The sequence below is a fragment of the Punctularia strigosozonata genome, assembly GCF_000264995.1.
Source record: "Punctularia strigosozonata HHB-11173 SS5 unplaced genomic scaffold PUNSTscaffold_10, whole genome shotgun sequence".
Lineage (NCBI taxonomy): Eukaryota > Fungi > Basidiomycota > Agaricomycetes > Corticiales > Punctulariaceae > Punctularia > Punctularia strigosozonata.
Window position 1 is genome coordinate 1,179,526 of NW_006767442.1, and position 18,686 is coordinate 1,198,211.

An 18,686-nucleotide genomic window follows, 5' to 3' on the forward strand; every position below is an offset into this window, starting at 1 on the left:
CCGCCTTCGTCCAGGTCGGCGTGAAGGAATGGCTCTTCACGAACGTGCCCGACATCTGCTCGCCGGATCAGGCTTCGTCCCTCACCTGCCCGCACAACAAGGTGTACTTCACCGCGTCCGCCATCTGGGGACTCATCGGCCCTTCGCGCCAGTTCGGCCCGGGCTCGATCTACTACCCCCAGATTTACGCCGTCATCATCGGCGCGTTCCTTCCCGTGCCCTTCTGGCTGTGGCAGCGCCGGTACCCGACGAGCTGGGTGAGGTATTTGTCGACGCCCGTGATCCTCAACGGCTTGCTGTTCATACCCCCCGCGACGGGCATCAACTACTCGGCGTGGTTCGCGATGGGCCTCGTGTTCCAGTATCTGATCAGGAAGAGGAATTTCGCGTGGTGGAGCAAGTTCAACTACGTGACGAGCGCGGCGCTGGACAGCGGGACGAGCATCAGTTTGATCTTGATCTTCTTCGTGCTTCAGGTGCGTCGTCGTTCCTTCTTTCCCTTTCTGGTCAGGAATCGGGGGAGCTGACGTGCGATTACGATTCGCAGTTCCCGAAGAACGGAGAGATCATCGACAAGACCGTATGGTGGGGTAACGATATATTCCAGAAGAGTACGTGCATGATACCCGATGCGCTGACCCCGTACTCACGCCGACCTCTCTCTTTTAGACGCGGATTGGAACAAAACACCATTCCGAGCAGTGCCTCCCGGTGGCGTGCCCTCATAACGACAGCCCCCGACGGACCGGGCCCCCCCCCCTCGTATATCTATTCGTCCTCGACCTTGTTCTCGTCTGTGCTTGGGTCATCGCGCACTGTCTGTCCTCCACCTTCCTCTACCTCTTCCTCGGCCTGTTCGCGCACACGCACACCCACCCTCCTTGACTGTTATATCCCTCTCACGCCCGATATCTCCTTTATCTCCTCCCTCCGTGGCTCCTCGTACTCGTGGCTGTGTCCTTCTACGTCTTTATACTCCATCTAGACCGGCTTTTTTCGACGTTCTTTTCTATTTTCCTCTCGACACATCGTCTCCTTTTTCTGTTTCGCGCGAGCGAGCGTATAAGGAAGGGGCGGGGGACGCACCATCAGGACTCACTACTCCTACCACCCAGGCGCCGAGACGAAGAAAATTGCCGTCGTCCCGCGCCAGGCAGGACGTATCGTCATCGTCGACGGCTCTCCTACCTTCCTTCCTGTTTCGCATGCCTCACGCGCGTGTCCCCGCTCCGCGGACGCGTGTTATGCGGTGATTTCCATTGTTTATCGGGCTGTCGTTGGTGTCTCTACGAGAGCGAGCAAGCATGCCAAGTTTTTTTGTTTTTAGTGGGTTGAAGTAGGGATTGGCCTGGGAAAGGCCGTAGTAAGAAGGGAAGAAGGGCAGCGGACAGTATCGAATATTTGACCAAAAAATGTGTTTTTGTTTTCGTTTGTCTCCTCTCGTTGTTGACCGGTTTGGTCAGAGCCCCGCTCCTCCCCTTTGTATGTTACTTAGTATCTTAGCAAGTTTGGAGATGTAATGCTTGAGTAGGAAGTTCAAAAAAAAACAAAAACGTCTTGTGCAACTTTGACAGATCGGGTGTTGATTGACCCATGGTTATTTGTTTGGATACGTTTACGACGGTTCGTCGATGATTCAATTTTCGTTCGTTCGTTAGGCAATATTCTTCCGGTGGTGGAAGACCTTGAGAGCTCTATTACGGAAGAAATTGAGGACTGGAAGAGAATGCACAAGGACCGCGTCGTCGAATTCATCGCACGCCACAGACGTGCCGTAGTTAGTCACGTAGATGTTATATTTGCTTCGCAGCGTGCCATCGAGTTCCTCATCGGTTGGGAGCTCCCGGCTGCCAAGGGCCGAGTTTACGCGATCAGACTCGACGCGGAAGCTAACGATACGTTGTCAGCACCTTCTCTGTATCGTGCTTCTATCGAAGGCTGAAATGACTCTCGTCTCGTCTCTCGGGCCCGGACTGGGGCCCACATACGTCTCACCACGACACCGCACCCTCACCTGGCCAATCGGCTCTTGCTCGACTTCAGCGCGCTTGTAGGTCAGCGGCTTACCATCGAGGGGATCACGTACAAGGTACTCGCCTGCCATACCGCCACTGAGGAGTTCGATCCCGTGTACGAGCTGCATGCCACGGTTGGCGAGGATACCCTAAGGAAATATGTTCCCTTAACGGAGCTCAGGCAGCTGCTTTCCGACATCGATCTCGCTTGATTTCATGTCCCTCAGAATGATGTTCAAATTCCATTTTCAGCCTCTCTGGCGCTCTGTGTTGCTCGCCTCCGTTGTACAGGCTCCTGCCGCGTGCAGATATCCCTAGCTTGTATCTAATGCATATATGCGTTCGATGCTGTTGTCACGAGACGGATATCGATGTTAGGGGACATCTACGTCACTTCGAGGCGCAGGGTCGCATTGGAACACCCACGGGCTGCACCCCACCGATGACCCGGGGAAGAAGTACATCCCTGACAGAGCTGGAGGAGCTGATGAAGGACCATCGGTTGAATCGATGTCCTGTGAAGCGAAACGCTGACATTGTGCCGGTACCATACTTGCAGTTGGATATCGCTCGTCTGCTTTCGTCAGCGCTTCATGTTGCTCGTCTCCATGTCCAGGATTGAACACCGTATATAATCGAGCTTCCAAATCCCGTCCATGATTGGGATTGTGATGTTATCCAACGAACAAACGAAACCTGTAATTGAACTAATCGTCGCATACCGTTCGAAGATTATATCATACCCTACTGCAAGAGAGCCTTCAGTATTACTGAATGAACCGGGAAGGCAACGTTGCACTGCACTCACCGAAGAATGGACTTCAGCTTATCGAAGCCTTCCTTGACATCGGCTTCCGCATTGCCGTCCGCGATGCTGTGAATCAAGCCCGGCAAAAGGGTTCCCGCCGCCTCTGCGATTTGGACGGCCTGCCTCTCCGTTAGAACGTGGCTCCTCCGTGTGCCGACGACACCAGGGTGAACTGGTGGTTGAGGTGCGACGGAGCCGACTGGCTGGGCGTCGTCCTGGCCATCGTCGGTAGCAGGTGCCGATTGTTCGTCGGAGGTAGGCTGGTTGTCGGTAGCGGATGTGGGCTGGTCATCAGTAGCAGACGTCGGCTGGTCGTCGTCTCGATCGTCATTCGAAGACGATCCCTCCAACTTGTCCACGATGCTCTTTCCGGCATCAACCAGGTCAGGTACGATCTCCAGACCATCTTTGAAGACAGTCCCTATCCCTGGAGAACGAGACGCCAGGTTGCGAAGGTGGCGAGTCTCTATCGGACGAATAAGCGTTGGAGCAGTTTGCTGAGCACTGCGGGTAACGGAGGATGTCGGGAATTCTGACTCGAAAAAACTGGCTATGCGCTGGGCCTCCTCAGGTGTCAAGGTTTGGATTTCCGGGGGGAGCACGCCCAAGAATATGCTGGTGCTTAATGGACTGGAGGCCGCCAGTGTAGTAGCGGTCACTGTCGGCGCGGCTGTGACGAGCTCAGATCCGCCGGCTGCGATTATTGACGCCGCCTTGACTGGGAATCGGTTGACACTCGTGAGCGCGAGCGACCGCCTGGAAACAGAAGCTGAATTCGTGGGGTCGGCATCGGGGGAGGACTGCGTTTGGCTTGCATCCTCCGTGGCGTCGGTATCAGCGGATGCCTGCGTCTGGCTTACGTCCTCGTTTCCGGTGTCGAAGATATCATTGAAGATGTCGTCGCCAAAATGAACGATCTCCGGCGCAGCGTGAGCGAGACCCTTTACGGCGATGCTGGCAAGACTCGAGTGACCGGATCCGGTCGATGTCCTGGATCAATAGCGTCAATATGATTGCTAGAGATCAGAGGATGCTCTGCTCGCCTGGGGACAGGTGCTCCGGAAATAGAGGCGATCGTTCCAACGAACATGATTATGGCTGCGGCACGCATGTTTGATGATGCAAAACAAGGCGGCAAAGAGTGGGTGTGGGCGTAAGAAAATAGTTGAGAGATAAGACGGCTGGAAGCGGTGTGTTAGTGGTGGTGTTGCTCGAAAACACGAAATCGCTCACCAGACCAGTGCCTCAGTGAGCTCAGAGAACGAATGCGAAGGAGAGCCGGGAGCTGAAGAACCACGGCCGTTGTACAGATGCTTTATACGCGATACGCGCTCATGCTATCGGCAATGCTGGCCAAGCCAGCGTAAGGAGCATATAGAGTGTTCATCGCCCCATGTCGGGTCCCAAACGCCAGGACAGCTCTCGCGGTAAGCGAAGCGCAGCGATTCGGCATACTGTAGGTCCGCATTGGATAGCGGCGGGTTTCCTGGGCTGGTGGTGCATTCCATGATGATACGTGAGGTGTGTTCAGAGTCACTGTTCTTCTATAGGCGCATTTCGATGCTTCAACGTATAGTGCAAGTCGTCGACCGTGGGTTGTCAAGCAAGCTACACGAGCATCGCAAGTGCACACTCGCATGATGCATGTATCACTGTGAGCGTACCACTCATCAGATTCGCTCTAGTCCGAGACGAGTGTCATACGAAACCTGGTAACGATCGGCGCTGGATCGAGGCCCAGAAGGACTGCCACATACTCAGGGTATGTCCGACTGCACATTAGAGTCCGATATTCAGTACGTGGGTCCGAAGGTCGTCCAGTACCTTCTTACTTCAGTCCGTAAGCCAATTCTCGGATCCCCGTCGTAGACTGCATATTGTGATATCTAGAGTGCAGTCAGGATTTGTGATGTGGTCATCAAAGCTCAGCGCTCAGGGCCCGGAATACCAAACAGTTTCCGAGCGTATCGCATCGCCGAGACCGGGAATGAGCATGGCATTCAGGCAATCCTGAGCCATGGTAGACTCCAGAGTATCACCCTAACCAAACTTACGATACTCCAGAGTACATCGCCGTGTAGAGGCAAGGCACACCCTTCGGCCGAACCTCCGATGTAAGCAGGAAAGGAAATATATTTTCACGATTCCCCGCAGTCTTCTCTTGCGGGGTTGGTCGAAGCAGCTTCGACGAGAATTACGACCATGTCCGGCATCGTCTCCAGATGGCTCACCGGCGCAGGAGGAACGCGGTTCTTTACCCAGACATACAGCGCAACTCGCCAGAAAGCCGTCCTCGTCTTCTGCCACGGATTCATCGAACACATAGAACGCTACCAAGCAGGTTTTCCGCTGTGTCTTACCCCTGAGGGATTTACAAATGATCTGACCATCGTTCTTGCGTGTAGCATGTCTTCCCGGTGTGGGCAGATAGAGGGATTACGGTGCTTGCGTTTGACCAGCGGGGGTTCGGTCGCACGGCGCTGGACGAGGAGAAGAGCAAGGATAGCGTGTATGGGAAGAGCAGCTTGCCCGAGCAGATGGCAGACGTAGAATGGGCCGTGAGTTATGCGAAAAATGAGCTAGCGGGAGGAAAACCAGTGTTTCTTATGGGACACTCGATGGTGCGTATGGCTATCGACCAAACAAGTTGGAGATTGTCATGATCGTCGTTTTTTTCTGTCGCAGGGAGGGGCCATTGTTTTAGGCTATGCTACCCGCTCACCGCCAATGAAGACGGTATCTTCACTCGCGGGAGTCATTGCGTCCAGCCCTTTACTTTGCCAGACGAAACCCGCGCCCAAGATTTTGCGATGGGTAGGCGGTCAAGCGAGCAAAATATTGCCGAACCTGACGTTCAAGGCAGAGGTCAACTCGGCCGTAGGTCGTTTCTCATTTCCTCTTCAGTCTTCACGTTGATAAAGTTGCGATTGTCATCAGGATCTGACCCATGATCCGGTGGTCAACGACTCGTATAGCACCGATCCCTTGGTGTACGAGAAAGGAACTTTGCGGCAGCTGAGGGACATGCTCAACCACGTGCGTGCACAATGTGTGTTTCCTTGATCTGCAGAGGCTCATCTACCTATCACAGGGTGAGCAACTGCTTTGGAACGACTACAAGGACTGGCCGAAGGACCTCCCGGTCCTTCTGATTCATGGGACGGAGGACAAGGTATTTTGACCGGCATGGGAAAGGCAAAGGCAGCATGCATTGACCAGGATAATAGGTGACGTCTTGCAAGTCGACCGAGGAGTTCTTCCAGAACCTGCCGGCCCAAGACAAGAAGTTGTCCTTATATCCTGTAAGTTTTCCGTAATCGATCCTTGAGCGTTGAATGCTGACGAATGGAGCAGGGAGGATACCACGAATTGCATAACGAGCCAGACGGGGTGAAGGAGAAATTCATTGAGGAGTGCATCAGTTGGGTGGAGGCGCACCTCCCGGCTGAACCGAGCCCATCACCTGCCGCGGCTGTGGTCGGACCAGCCAAGCTATAGCCTTGCACTTCTCAACACGTCGAAATCGAGAATAGTATACGGTTGAACGGTGGTCTTAATTACGAGTATGAAGCATATAATATAGCACGCATCGTCTATATTGTCCCGAGCTGGAATGGCATCCGTTATCGGCGCCCGAAAGTCCGGAGGATCCGCGACCTCCAGCTATTATTTTCCCGTTCTTGTCTCTCGAGCATCTCCGCCGCGGTTCGGTTGATGAACGCGTGCTCGATTGCCCGGTCTGGCTCCTCTTTCGTGAACCGCCTCACGGATTCGATAAGGGTCTTCTCCACCCAACGCATGGCCATGCTCTCCCGTTGCCACACGCCCGATGTGTATATCGCCAACGGTCCCGATGGCAGCGGCACCAAGGGCGCGTTAGCCTTCTCAGGGTTGGAGAGGTGGGGGAAAGGTAACGACGAGGCGGCATCTTGCTTTTCGGCCGGCGATGGTGAGCTTGTCTCCGGCGTTGTCTGCGCGCGTCGGGGTTTCATCCGGTTGGCCATCACGACGTCCGTGAAGATGCGGTCTCCGACGACGATAAGCTCGTGGTCCGCTATAGGGCGGGGAAGGGACAAGAAGTAGGTGCGTATCCCGGATATGCAGCGGTAGGAGGGTTTGAGAGACGCATGCCGGAGTACGGGGACGCGAAGATGGTTGGTAACGGACTCGGCCTGAGCAGAGAACACAGTCGTTGGCATAGCGCAGAATCGGTGCAGAAATGGCGCGGTACCTGGATGAGAGCCGTGTCCCATTTTGTCCCGGCCGAGTTGCTGACAATCAGGACGTTCCCCTCGCCGAACGCATCTCGGCACTCTTTCCATGCGTCCTATATTCTATATTAGACTTTCCTCGACATACGGGGAACGGTGAGCGTACCGTGAGTTCTGGTACTAAGCCGTCACGGCTCGGCAAAGTCTGGGGAGAATGTCGATTGGGCGCACGTTTGGATTGGACGGCAGCATCGTACCAAGCAATTGTCCTTGTCAAATACTGCTCCTCGGTATCCCGCATTTCGGAGTGCCGTAAAGTCAAGGTAGCGGATGTCTATCCTGATTACAGATGGTTGGGTATGTGACGTTCGGGTGAGGTGAGGTGAGCAAAGCCTCTTCACCTTTGACCGTCAGTGCGGGGAGCACAAGTCTGGGGTTGAACAGGAGCTGAAAAGGGACCAGCAGCCCTGGTAAGTTGAAGGGCATAGCGCAGCCGGATTTTCTGAAGGCAAAGTCGCTGGCAGAGAACCCATGCAAGGCAAGCTGTGGCGCAGCGCAGCGATCATACCGACCACCACGTCTACGGCTTTTCTCCTTCTCCACACCACCCCTTGCCAGGCGCGTCCTCCACAATGAGCAACGACTTCCTTGCGCGCGAGAACGAGCTTCTCGGTGGCGAGTTTGACAGCGCAGGCCTCACCGGCGGCAACAGCGCCGACGACATCGACTTTGACCGCGCCGCGTCCGCCTTCCCGGACATTTCGCTCGACGGTTCCGGCGACATTCCGTCCGTGGTCTCTCCCGCCGTCGCCGCGCAGCCGACTGGTGGATTCTCATTTGATGATTTTGGGAGTCCGCCGAGGGAGAGGGTGACGGAGGTCAAGGTGACTGGGGACGACGAGATTGAGAAGTTCGAGGATCAGTTTCCGGACATTGAAGTCCCTGGAGTTAGCTCTCTCTACGTTTGCTATGCTATCTTGTTCTAATAACCATGGTTAGCCCCCGGTGCCCGTGTCTTCAGTGCCGACCTTCGGTGCAACACCGACGTTCGCGCCTCGTCCTCAGCCGTCAGCGCTTGCGTCCACGCCCATCCTGACACAACAAATTCAAGAGGATGAGCCCGAAGTGATCAAGTCAGCCGTATCCCCTTGCTCTTAGGAATCTCGGGCTGAACGGACACTGTTCTTAGGCAATGGCGAGAACACCAGGCCGAGCAGATCAAAGTCCGCGACGAAGCCTCCAAGCAGAAACGTCAAGAGACCATCGCGAAAGCCGAACGCTCCATAGACCAGTTCTACGAAGAGTACAACGCTAAAAAGGAGCGTAACATCCGTGAAAACAAGTGCGTCGTCTTCAACCCCCCTTTCGTACAAACGGTGCTAATATCACGTCAATTCCTTAGGGTGCAAGAGCAGGAGTACCTTGCCTCACTCACGGACTCGCTCTCGGTCGGCACGACTTGGCAACGCATCTGCTCCCTTGTCGAGCTCGAGAATTCTCAGAGCAAGACGTTGGCTCGGGCTGGCCCTGGCGCCTCCGACCTTTCGCGATTCAAGGAAGTTCTTCTCCGGCTGAAGAGGGAGGGCGACGCCGCTCCGGGCGCAGCTGGATACTAGGCTCCCTGTTTTTCTACCAGGGGCTCATCTGTGGCTTCCCGGAGCTCGTTAGATGGATCCGCCTGACCGCTTGTACATTCCTCGACCCTTCGATAATATTGGATGGACGCTTTCTGATCAATGACTCTGTTGCTCGAAAGGGTACATGTGCGCCCGCACCCCAAAATATGAGGGTGACAAAAAAAAAAACACGTCCCGAGCCGTAACATCGGATCCCTTTATTCGCGCTTTACCGCGGTGACCTTCAGTGGCATGTGGGGTGGTCCATGCTCTTGTCCTGCCGCATGCGGCTGAACGACGAAGCCTAGCTTCCAGAATATCTCTTCGTTTCCGGGGGAAAACACAAAGTCACGGAGCAATGTAGCTAGCGTGAGCTCTGCGGAGAACACGTTTGATATCATCCTTCACCGGAACGTTTGCTACTGAAACTTACTCATCTCGATTTCGGCTAGCTTGAATCCAAGACAAGCCCGAGGTCCACTGATGAAAGTCATCCTATGCTCCACTGAGGTCAGCGGCGTTGAATTACATCCTGTGTGGGGTACTTACTGATTCGCCCAGACGCCAGGCACGCGCGCTTGCGCGACGCTCCCTGGCAACGGTTTCAGCCACCTTTCGGGCTTGAAGTTCTTCGCGTCAGGTCCCCATATTCGTTCGTCCGAGTTTGTTCCACCCAGACCCATTATGATCTGCTGCCGCTTTCGGATGGGGACTTCGTGAATGGTCCGGCCGTCGGTCCCGACCACGGGGAACGCCAAGGGGAGCGTCGTGTCTTCGCGAGCGGTTCGGAGGAACATGTACGCAGGAGGGTGCAGACGTAAGACCTCCTTTATGACGGCATCGAGGTAGGGAAGGGCCATGAGTTCGTCGTGCGTCAATGTGGCGTACTCGGTGAAGGCGTCAATGACTTCCTCTCGAAGGCGCTGTTGGACGTCCTGATGGTCAGCAAGGATACTAAGGGCGCGGGCCATCGCTGCGCTTGTGGTATCTGTTCCAGCAAAGACCAACATGCTTTATGGAAATTTTAGCATGTGCCATTCCTAAAGCGCATTGGATCGCACCTGATCTGAGCTATGAGCGACTCCTCGGGCATACGCTCATCGTCAGGCAAGTTGGTATTCGACTTCACTGTGAGAGAGAAAACATGATCGGAAACTTCTTTCCTCTGAGTTCATGCAGTACGAGGCTTACCCAGCATGCTGAAGATATCAGTGCCAGTTGCCGAGCTTTCCAACCTGCTTTTCCTCCGAGCATATATCTCCTTCCCCGAGCGATACATGGTATCGACGATATCCCTGACTCTGCGTATTCCGTTGAATTGTAAGGCCATGACATCAACCAAGAACCGCCGGAAGCGAGGAGGCAGCGAATGCCTGATATCGGGCATGAGATCCATGAAAGGCGCAAATGGGAATACGGCGGGCCTGGTGACATGTAAGCTACCGATAACGACGAGCATCGTGGTTGTAAGAAAGCTGACAGGAGGTTCTTGATGGCAGCGGTATACTCGTTGTCTGCCCTATCCGGGTTCAACGCGCCGAAATCGTAACCAACTCCGGCTCGTCCCATTATGTCGAGAGATGCACGAGACAGCCAGTTCAGCATGTCGATTTCGTGAAGCCCACCGCGAATATCGGTGGCGATAGCTGCGTTGAGCTGGGTAATTTTAAGGGGTCGCAGAACAATCAAGGGCGAAAATTACGTACGGCATTCACTACCTCTGTGAATGTCGGCATGAGAGTCCGGAGATTGTTGGTAGAAAAGTGGGGATTCAATATTCTGCGTTGCGCTCTGTGTATAGCACCTGCGACGAAAAGACACGATACGTGAGGTTTGGATAAAAGCGATATGTGTGCCTTGTACGTGACCATACCTTCTGCGGAGAGTATCCCGTCACCGAATATAAGTTTGTTCAGCCTGCAATCAATTCAGATGCGAACGTTCATCGCACTTGCGCAGCACAGCAAACTTACTCGATGAAGGCTCGAGTCTCTTCGAACTTTGTCTCGTCCTTCACGAGTATGTGATGAAGGGCTCGAGGGTCCGTCACATAAATTTGCTCATCCTGCAACTGGTGTGAGACACATCCCATTGCCAAGGAATAGAATTTACCCCGATCAAACCATTTACTTGAAAGACGCTGCCAAGAGTCGCAAACTCTTCTTGAAGCTTGACACCGGACCAAGGATCAAACATCATAAGCAAATGACCTGGTACCACGTTGAGTATATGACAATGTCTCGTATGGTGATACACATACCAGTGAGAAACCCGGCATCCGGTGGTCGAGGAAGTACCCGAAGGATCGACTTGATTGCATAGCGTCGATACAGATGTCGTAAAGACCAGGTCAAGAGCGCGGCGGAGTATATCACCGTGACTGTATTGGGCATCTGTCGAGTACCAGGTTATTGATCGTCAACCGATGAGATAAAACGAGGACTTACTGTCGTATCGTCTGCACGTTGTCTCGAGAGGGAGAACGCTGAGGTAGGCGAAAGGAGTGTGGCTGAGTAAAAAGTGGGGCGCTGAGTAAATCGGACGTGAGACGGGCGCTATGGATGGGCCGTCTGTGATAGCGAGGTGCTCTGAGTCGTTTGTCCATCCTCAGCTTGCACCGAGATATACGTTTTTGCTTTGATCATGCGGCGGCAAATTGGTTATTGCCTGTGTGTTCCGTTATGCAATGATGCTGCCATCGTTGATCAAGATAGGCAGAGGATCGAACGGCAAATTAGATCCAAATTAGATCCTGAGACGCTTTGCAGATACTGAGCGTCATAACGCCTCTCGGTCTTCATCGCAGGCGATAGGACCCACATTTACTCGGAATGTGGCCTCAGGCGAGGTAGGAGCCGGGCTGGACTAAGCCGAAGAAAATGAAGTCACCGGAGCCCGGAGTGGACAGCCGAGGGACTCGGAAAGCGCTGTGTAACCCTTGCACCTTCAGGAGATAGAAAAAGGAAGTCGCTCCTGCAATCGTGTATGGGAGTGGGTTCGAACTCTGTTGGGCGCAGGCAATTCGCTGATGGGGCGAAAGGTCCCACATCGGCAAGTGATCGTGTACCCCATTCTTGAGAACGTGCACAACACAGCACAGCGAGCGTATCAGTATACCACACCAGAAGAAGACGCGAGAGGGTTCTGGCGCAAGTCGGTCGTGATTGAGATAGTGATTTCGCGCAAGGTTTGTTCGCTGGCCGCAGCGGTAATGTCGAGGAAGCAGCGTGAGAAAACACTGCGAGTTGCGTTTCGGACCAGGAACTTAACGACCAAGTCTGAACGATTAGCAGTGGCATATATTCTGAACATAATTCCGGAAGTGCTAATGCTACATAGCTGGTCTACGGATACAGTCCATACACAGTAAGATACTCTGGCGAAGAGATAACGAGTCGAGCCGGTCTACGAGGGAATTATGTCAAAGTTGAGTAAGTATCGATGGTATCAGGCAGTCCCGTGGCCTCCGATAGTTCGGAAGAGGGAAGAAGACGGAGTGCGCGTATGGATCAGAAAGCAAAGGTGATGGCGGCGCTGCTGACTCCTACGCTCAGCGTAAGGAGCCAAAACAGCGAACGAGGCGACGTGACAAGGGGAGATGCGCTCGATGCGTGGTTCTCGAGCACATTGTTAGCGGAAGAGCTGGCGTATGCCGTGCAGGCAGGAGAGATGAATGTGACGGAGGGAGATGTTGTTTCCACCGAGGACGAGGGAGAGACGTAAGCAGTGGGAGAGCTGCTAGCAGTCTCCGTGCCACTGTTTATGGCCTCAGTGAAAGGCAAGACCTCGGAAGAGAGATCGGACGTCTGCAATGGACTATCATAAATTCACAGGTAGGTAATGACAAGCTATTCGTACTGACGGGTTCTACGAACTTACAGCCGATCCTGCATATCCGCTTGTGAACGACCACTGCGCTTCCGGCCTTTTCATGGCCCACGAGAGGGGTGGCGGATACGCACAATAGACCTAGAGAACATGCAGATGAGCAGCAAGAACAGCGAAAGCTGCGACCCAACGCCTACCGCTCAATAACAAAAAGACTAGGTTTATATATAGGCTAGCCACAAGCATCCCATGGATAACGGCGCCGTAGCGGATGCAAAGAGAGTGGGGCAAGTCCGAAGACTTGGTTCAGCAAGTTAATGCCAGGCGAAGGCTGCGAAACGAAACGGGAACACTTACAGACGAAACATCGCGTTCTTCACCTATATACCGAGGACAAGGATTGTGCGGTGCATGTCCTTGGGAATGCAGACGGGAGAGAATCGCAGAGCTCAGACAACGTTGCGCTAATTCTTGCTGGAGGAAGGACCGAACAAGGGTCGGGCAATGTCTTGAGGCTGTGCACCTGCCTATTTTGGTGAAGAGGAACGACATAACAGGGACAAGGGGACCTCCAGACCATGGGGAGTCGTGATGGATACCTGGGAGGAAGCTAGCCAGTTTCCGGAGAGGCGAGCCGCTGAGAGTACAAGAGCGTGATAGAGTTCTGATGAGGGTATACTTTGCATAAAGGAGTCAAGCAGAGATAACAAGACTAAGCCTTGGGCCTCCCTTCAATCGTGGAGACTTCCGTCAGTAATCATCGGTTATACTTGCACAAGGAGAGCCACTAGAGTGTTGCTGAGCGGTCGCGGTGTACATACATAGCATGCGCCCACAACGAGGCGATGTCCGCTGCTATACCCATTTTGCGGCGTTTCCGGCGCCGTTTTCTCGGGGAGCAGGTTCGATAAGGGCGTTTCAGGCGCGTTTGCGAGTTGGAGAGGTCAAGGTTTATTTGTTGCGTTGATGGTGGCGAGCAGGCCGAAGAGAGAGGTGGTTACCATTGCTCATTATGTAGTAATAGCCGCCTATATTCCGCAACGAAGTCGCACCGGACTTGAGGAGAAAGACCGTGTATAATTCAGTGTAAGGTACAAAGGCTTCGTGTGAGTTGCGGAGGATCATCATGGCCATTATTGGTTCCGGCATGTGGCAAAGACAGAAGTCGTTGCATGGAGTCCAAGCGAGTAGAAGTTTTCCATCAGCACCGGTCTTGATATACAGAAAGCTGAACGCATATGGTCATCCAGTTGTCTTGAAGTGGTGAGCGAGTGGTGAGCGAGGCCGTAGAAGTGTTCCAGTCAAGCTACTGTGAACGACGAGAGCGGGAGTAGGACAAAGTGTCTCGGATCAGACACGGTCAGCGACTGTCAGCCACCATGACCTCAGGACATTCCGCGTCTGCCGGCCCCGCGTCTGACATTCTCCACCATGGTCAACACACTTACGGGGGATATGGGCCTCAAGCTGGGGCCCATCGTGCTTGAGACGTTGGCACGACACTACCTGGATCGACTCCGGAAGGACGGGCGAAACCATGTGCAGCTACGGCAGGATGAGGTGCTCTACGATTCGGCTTTCCATGTTATCAAGGTGAGCTCGAAATCCGATTGTCTAGCATGACAGAAAATTGACATCACCCTCTAGGCGTTTCTTCACGCATCCCAGAAGTGGGGGTTCTACATATGCACCTCCTACGTATACACGTCTGATCAGGTGCCCATAGCCATACCGTCGAGGAACTGCAAGGGTTCTCGAACGTAAGGACGCCAACTCCGCCATGGGTACGCGCATATATGCGTTGTCTGCGATCGTGCTCATATTCTACACGAAAGGTTCACGTTGTCCGGTTGCTTGTGCCTATGGCGTCGTGCGACGAAGCCGCTACCCATCTCATCGAAGCTTTGGGAGGCCCGGAAGTGTGCAAACGCGTTGTAGGAGGAACGAAGTGGTGGCAGGTGCGCATCAGAACTCTATATGCGACATTGCTTCGTGTTACTGACTATTTCCTCGTCATTTCTCAGGTTCGTGGAGTCAAAGGGTGATTTCTGACCATCCATCTGAACGGATTGTTGGTTCTGACGCGCCCGTAGCGTGGACGCAGAATGGATAACCGCCAAGAAGGATTACGAGCATCACAAGAAACGCTCCAAAGCCCATGAGAGACACCAGGGCAGTTCTCCTGCGGATGAACCCACATCACCGAAGACGCCCAAGACTCCGAAGGGGTTCACGCCGACTCCCGAAAATGACGAAGAACCTGCACAATATGAGCCGGAAATGGACGATATGCGATGTATCCTGTTCGCCCACGGAGGTAGGCTCTTTCGCCTGTGACTGAACCCGCTCACGTTCGCACCATACAGGAGGATATTACTTTGGCAGTGTTGATCAGGAGCGGTGGGAAATTTCTGTACTCCTTGGATGTCGCCTCTGAGTCCGAGACCCATACAGATATAGCATTCAAAGATACGCGAGGAAAATCAACGGCCGAATATTTGGTCAGTCTAATCACCTCAACTACGACATCAATCTGACGTGGAGTTGCACAGCTATCAATTACCGATTAGCACCACAATACCCGTTCCCGTGTGCTATCCAAGATTACCTTGCCGCATGTTCGTACCTAAGCATTTGCGACAGATGGGTTACTGATATGTTATGTCCACGCAGACCTTTATCTCATTCGACCTCCCGAAGGTGCTGCTCACCGACCAGTGAAGCCGGAGCGCATTGTGGTTGCCGGTGACTCCGCTGGTGGCGGGCTAACATTGGCCCTGTTGCAAGTTATCCGCGACTCTGGCCTGCCTCTCCCCGCTGGAGGTGTCTTGATTTCGCCGTGGTGCGATCTTTCTCACTCCTTCCCAAGCATACACACCAACACCGAGACGGTATGAGCTCTCTTACCTAATTTATTGGGCTCTCGCTCACTGGTCATATAGGACGTGATTTCTGAGTACGGGTTATGTATGCATCGTCCAAGCACTTTGTGGCCTCCGCCTCCGGACGACGTCACTGTCAGAGTTCATTCTAGCTTGCGCAGTCGCATACGTAACGCTGTGCACCGCGATTCATCCGGGAATATCCATTCGAACGGCAATGGAACAACACTGACCCAGCCTCTTCGGCAATCGCGCTCGCTCAGCGCGCTCCGCTTCAAACGTAGCAATGAGAAGGACGATAACGTGACCAAGAACCTGCCCAAGGACGGCGAGACAGTGCAAGTAGGCTCCACTGCCCACTGGCCCACGGGGCCGGACGAGACGCCGAACCAGCCTGTCACGCTGAAGTCAAAGTCGGGGAAGCTTTTGACCATTGACCAGCAAGTTCAGCTTTACTGCACCAATAGCCTAGTGCAACACCCATTGGTCAGCCCGGCCTTATCCTATCTAGGTGGTTTACCTCCTTTGTTGTTCGTCATTAGCGATAAGGAAGTGCTGCGGGATGAGGGGATTTATACGTAAGTTTTTGTCGTCAATGGCTCTCTCATTGCCTCTCTCATCCACACAACGTAATCCTTAGTGCGCATAAGGCTGCTCATCCCGAACGCTTCGAGATTAAAGAGGAAGCTCGACGGCTGTATCCCGCACTTGACGGGATTGAAGAGCGGTACGGCCCGACACAAGTACACCTGCAAGTTTACGATGGTTAGTTCTTCTCGTTAGAGACATTCGATGTCAACTTACGAGGTCCGCAGACGCGGCACATGTTCTACCTGTCCTGTTCGCGTTCACGACGCCAGCCAAGTTTTGCTACCGCGCGATCTCGACGTTTTGCAAATACACGACTGGAATGCTATCTACTGCTCCAGAAGACAAGGACGCACCTAAGGCAGGCTCTATGATGCCGAACGGAAAGCCAGAGATCGGGTTGGGCTTTGGTCGACGTCCGTCGATGCGCACGTTGTTCAACCGGTCGTTCTCGGTGGATGTCAACCAAGCAAACGGATACAACCAGGATCCCCAACGACCCAAGACCGCCGATCGCGCCAATCGACGGAATTCAATACGGAGGGCCATCTCGTCCACAGTCGTCCGGGCGGCATCCCTTGCTCGACAGCCGTCCGCAGCCCCACCTCCGGAAAACACTGTTACTGAGGAACCGGAGAAGATGACGGCCTCGCCTCCCGCGTCCATCACACACTTGGCGACAGCTGGGAAATTCGAGCCGACAACGCCGAGTGGATCGGCGACATCCAAGGAAGAAAAGGAGGATCACAAGCGCCAAGAGTCGACGGCCTCTTCAGATGTAGCAGGTCCCAGGTTTGCAGACCCGCACATGCCACCCCCTACACCTGGGGAACGCAACGCAGGAGATCCTGCGGTGTATATCAGACCCGATGTATGTTGTGCCATTACAATTCCCCGCCGAACCTTGTCGTTGATATCATCTAGGGTTCGTCACCCTTTGTGGACAACATGATTCGGGAACGTGTGTCGACCCAAGGTATAATTCGCCCGATGGAACCAGAGAACGAACTTGGCGCCTTGCAAATCCCGCCGGCCATCATCGGTGAAATATCCGAGCTTGCCGCGAAGCGCTACATTGAAGGGCGTGCTAAGTTCGACAAGAAGTTCGCGCGCACAATCAAACATATCGAGAAGGAGCGTCAGCGCAACCTCGAGCGCGCCAAGAAAGACACGCTTCAGAACCTCGCGCATCTGCAGATGTACCTTCCCCAGGACGAGGAGGCGGAGGAGAGCGATGCTCACAAGAAGGGCAAGGGCAAGAAGAGTTTAAGCGAAGGTATTGCGGCGGCGTCCGGAAGCTGGTTGTGGGCGTGGGCATTGGACGCCGACGAGCGGCCGCCGCCGAGCAGCATCGTCGCCAGGCGAGACACTCAGGAAGCACGTCGGCTTGCGAGGATCGCTGACCAACACCTCGTCCCCGAGGAAGCTCGCACGATGACAGGTGAGTTATGGTTCACCGTCGACTAGACCTCGTCTTGACTGCGGTTGTAGGCAATTCGTTGTGGTCCATTGTCATCGACTTCCTGACGGTCGGTCCGGCACCCAGTACCGGTCATGACCGTAGTAAAAGCGAAGGTTCTGAGACTGCCACGGACTCTTCGCCGTCCTCTTCCAAACTGTCCCGGTTCCGGTTCCGGAGGAAATCGACAACCGCCAAACATAGTACTGCTGCATCATCCCCTAATATGAAAGATACTCCGAAAGGACCATGAGATCGTATAACACGTGGGTAACTTATTGGAGTCCTGCATCTTGATCTTTTACCATGTATGTACTGTACTGCTGATAACCCTTGCTGAACGACCTTTGCTTGGCTCGAAAATCATACCCAAGGTGATACATATAGCACAAGGTAGATTATATACACAGTCCAATCATTTCCTCAACCCATTCCCAGTGCCAAAAGGCTTGGGAAAAGAGGTACGAAGAAAAGAATGGATGGAGATCCCCCGACGTCGCATGAAGGTACTGCAATACCAAGGACATCGTGCCGACGAGGTGCAAGCAGAGCTCGACAGGCAAGGGCAGCAAAAATAGGATAATCAATGAGAGAGGCAGTGCCTCTATAATAGTGGTTACACTATCAAGAACAGATACTACACTTCATCTAAGCCACTAGGGCCAGAGTGGTGAGGTAACGGCGGTGGTGACCCAAGGCTTATATACCTTCGTCGTGAGTCAGGGCTACGTGAGAAAGCGGTTGTTTGTCTCTATTTCTCTGTGATTTGCAACGCAGTGTCTGCACACAGCGACGACCACGGTTGGCGCAAATTCTAAAGGTCCACACAGATGAGGCGAACGATGTACGTAAGAAAAAGCATTTCGAAGCGGAAGAGGCCCGGTAAACATCCCCATGCCCCTATCTATCCGCCCAAAAGAGGAGGATCAAATAAGCTCAAATAAGATGTGGTCCGTGCGCAAGCCCACTGTATATAAAACACCGCTCGACGTTATAACAACTCATACTTACCTTGAAGGCGTGCTCCCCTTCATGTCCTGGGAGTGCGGGTTGTTGGGCCTTCCCAGAGCACGGCGACCTTGTCCGCAGGAAGGACTGGCGGCTTGTATGCGCTTCGGCGTATGCACTTTCGAAATATTTCCCTGTCCTGCTTTGGCCCTCGGGCTGGGCAGGCTTTTTTTTCCATTCTTTCGCAGTCCTAACCCTAACCCTATAACATTACTCTATATGGATCGTCAAGAATGCCATCTACAGTTCCATTGGACATCGTTGTTAAGCG

General features: G+C 53.7%; 8 protein-coding genes across 8 annotated transcripts in view; 5 read left to right on the forward strand and 3 right to left on the reverse strand.

Annotated features, from left to right (window-relative positions):
* The window catches only part of PUNSTDRAFT_115267 (OPT oligopeptide transporter), a gene marked incomplete at both ends in the record, with an annotated part of 2,919 nt that extends 2,191 nt beyond the window's left edge, over positions 1-728 (forward strand). The window contains 3 exons of the mRNA XM_007386195.1: positions 363-476; positions 557-611; positions 670-728. Of these exons, the coding sequence (XP_007386257.1) occupies positions 363-476; positions 557-611; positions 670-728 (228 nt within the window). The remainder of the gene's footprint in view (positions 1-362; positions 477-556; positions 612-669) is intronic.
* A 926-nt stretch (positions 729-1,654) lies between these two features.
* On the reverse strand, positions 1,655-3,934 carry PUNSTDRAFT_136610 (uncharacterized protein; the record flags this gene model as incomplete). Its single annotated transcript, XM_007386196.1, has 3 exons — positions 1,655-1,889; positions 2,824-3,813; positions 3,912-3,934. The coding sequence occupies 3 exons, from the start codon at positions 3,932-3,934 to the stop codon at positions 1,655-1,657; spliced, it is 1,248 nt and encodes a 415-aa protein (XP_007386258.1).
* Positions 3,935-5,016: 1,082 nt separating this feature from the next.
* PUNSTDRAFT_127399 (lysophospholipase) lies at positions 5,017-6,395 on the forward strand. The gene is made up of 7 exons (XM_007386197.1): positions 5,017-5,160; positions 5,229-5,444; positions 5,509-5,700; positions 5,761-5,859; positions 5,915-5,995; positions 6,051-6,125; positions 6,178-6,395. The coding sequence occupies exons 1-7, from the start codon at positions 5,026-5,028 to the stop codon at positions 6,319-6,321; spliced, it is 942 nt and encodes a 313-aa protein (XP_007386259.1). The 5' UTR covers positions 5,017-5,025; the 3' UTR covers positions 6,322-6,395.
* A 43-nt stretch (positions 6,396-6,438) lies between these two features.
* PUNSTDRAFT_54157 (HAD phosphatase) lies at positions 6,439-7,547 on the reverse strand. Its single transcript, XM_007386198.1, has 5 exons — positions 7,436-7,547; positions 7,292-7,368; positions 7,201-7,239; positions 7,055-7,150; positions 6,439-6,995 (listed from the first exon to the last, which is right to left on the reverse strand). Exons 1-5 carry the CDS (start codon positions 7,518-7,520, stop codon positions 6,447-6,449), a joined length of 846 nt encoding a protein of 281 aa, XP_007386260.1. The 5' UTR covers positions 7,521-7,547; the 3' UTR covers positions 6,439-6,446.
* Positions 7,548-7,666: 119 nt separating this feature from the next.
* PUNSTDRAFT_72765 (clathrin light chain) lies at positions 7,667-8,650 on the forward strand (the record flags this gene model as incomplete). The annotated part of the gene is made up of 4 exons (XM_007386199.1): positions 7,667-7,972; positions 8,034-8,167; positions 8,224-8,376; positions 8,437-8,650. The coding sequence occupies 4 exons, from the start codon at positions 7,667-7,669 to the stop codon at positions 8,648-8,650; spliced, it is 807 nt and encodes a 268-aa protein (XP_007386261.1).
* Positions 8,651-8,868: 218 nt separating this feature from the next.
* PUNSTDRAFT_136614 (cytochrome P450) lies at positions 8,869-11,043 on the reverse strand (the record flags this gene model as incomplete). Its single annotated transcript, XM_007386200.1, has 11 exons — positions 8,869-9,026; positions 9,084-9,145; positions 9,200-9,661; positions 9,712-9,778; positions 9,842-10,074; positions 10,131-10,306; positions 10,357-10,454; positions 10,524-10,567; positions 10,624-10,715; positions 10,763-10,860; positions 10,911-11,043. 11 exons carry the CDS (start codon positions 11,041-11,043, stop codon positions 8,869-8,871), a joined length of 1,623 nt encoding a protein of 540 aa, XP_007386262.1.
* Positions 11,044-13,909: 2,866 nt separating this feature from the next.
* On the forward strand, positions 13,910-17,749 carry PUNSTDRAFT_127402 (alpha/beta-hydrolase; the record flags this gene model as incomplete). The annotated part of the gene is made up of 15 exons (XM_007386201.1): positions 13,910-14,071; positions 14,126-14,148; positions 14,205-14,262; positions 14,314-14,436; positions 14,503-14,519; positions 14,572-14,795; positions 14,845-14,878; positions 14,933-14,979; positions 15,031-15,096; positions 15,152-15,369; positions 15,421-15,938; positions 16,001-16,125; positions 16,176-16,819; positions 16,873-17,389; positions 17,440-17,749. The coding sequence occupies 15 exons, from the start codon at positions 13,910-13,912 to the stop codon at positions 17,658-17,660; spliced, it is 2,997 nt and encodes a 998-aa protein (XP_007386263.1). The 3' UTR covers positions 17,661-17,749.
* A 684-nt stretch (positions 17,750-18,433) lies between these two features.
* Positions 18,434-18,622, forward strand: PUNSTDRAFT_31605 (uncharacterized protein; the record flags this gene model as incomplete). The annotated part of the gene is made up of 1 exon (XM_007386202.1): positions 18,434-18,622. A coding segment is annotated over one exon (189 nt), but the record flags the coding sequence as incomplete, so codon positions are not given.
* Positions 18,623-18,686: the final 64 nt, after the last annotated feature.

Excerpts from the sequence above, each read along its gene's own strand:
- PUNSTDRAFT_127399 (XM_007386197.1), top strand. The coding sequence starts at position 5,026 with ATGTCCGGCATCGTCTCCAGATGGCTCACCGGCGCAGGAGGAACGCGG. Across the intron at positions 5,996-6,050 it reads TTCATGGGACGGAGGACAAG|GTGACGTCTTGCAAGTCGAC; the intron begins GTATTTTGACCG and ends CCAGGATAATAG. Across the intron at positions 6,126-6,177 it reads AGAAGTTGTCCTTATATCCT|GGAGGATACCACGAATTGCA; the intron begins GTAAGTTTTCCG and ends CGAATGGAGCAG.
- PUNSTDRAFT_54157 (XM_007386198.1), bottom strand. The coding sequence starts at position 7,520 with ATGCCCTTCAACTTACCAGGGCTGCTGGTCCCTTTTCAGCTCCTGTTC. Across the intron at positions 7,240-7,291 it reads TTGACAAGGACAATTGCTTG|ACTTTGCCGAGCCGTGACGG; the intron begins GTACGATGCTGC and ends CATTCTCCCCAG. Across the intron at positions 6,996-7,054 it reads GGGACACGGCTCTCATCCAG|GCCGAGTCCGTTACCAACCA; the intron begins GTACCGCGCCAT and ends TTCTCTGCTCAG.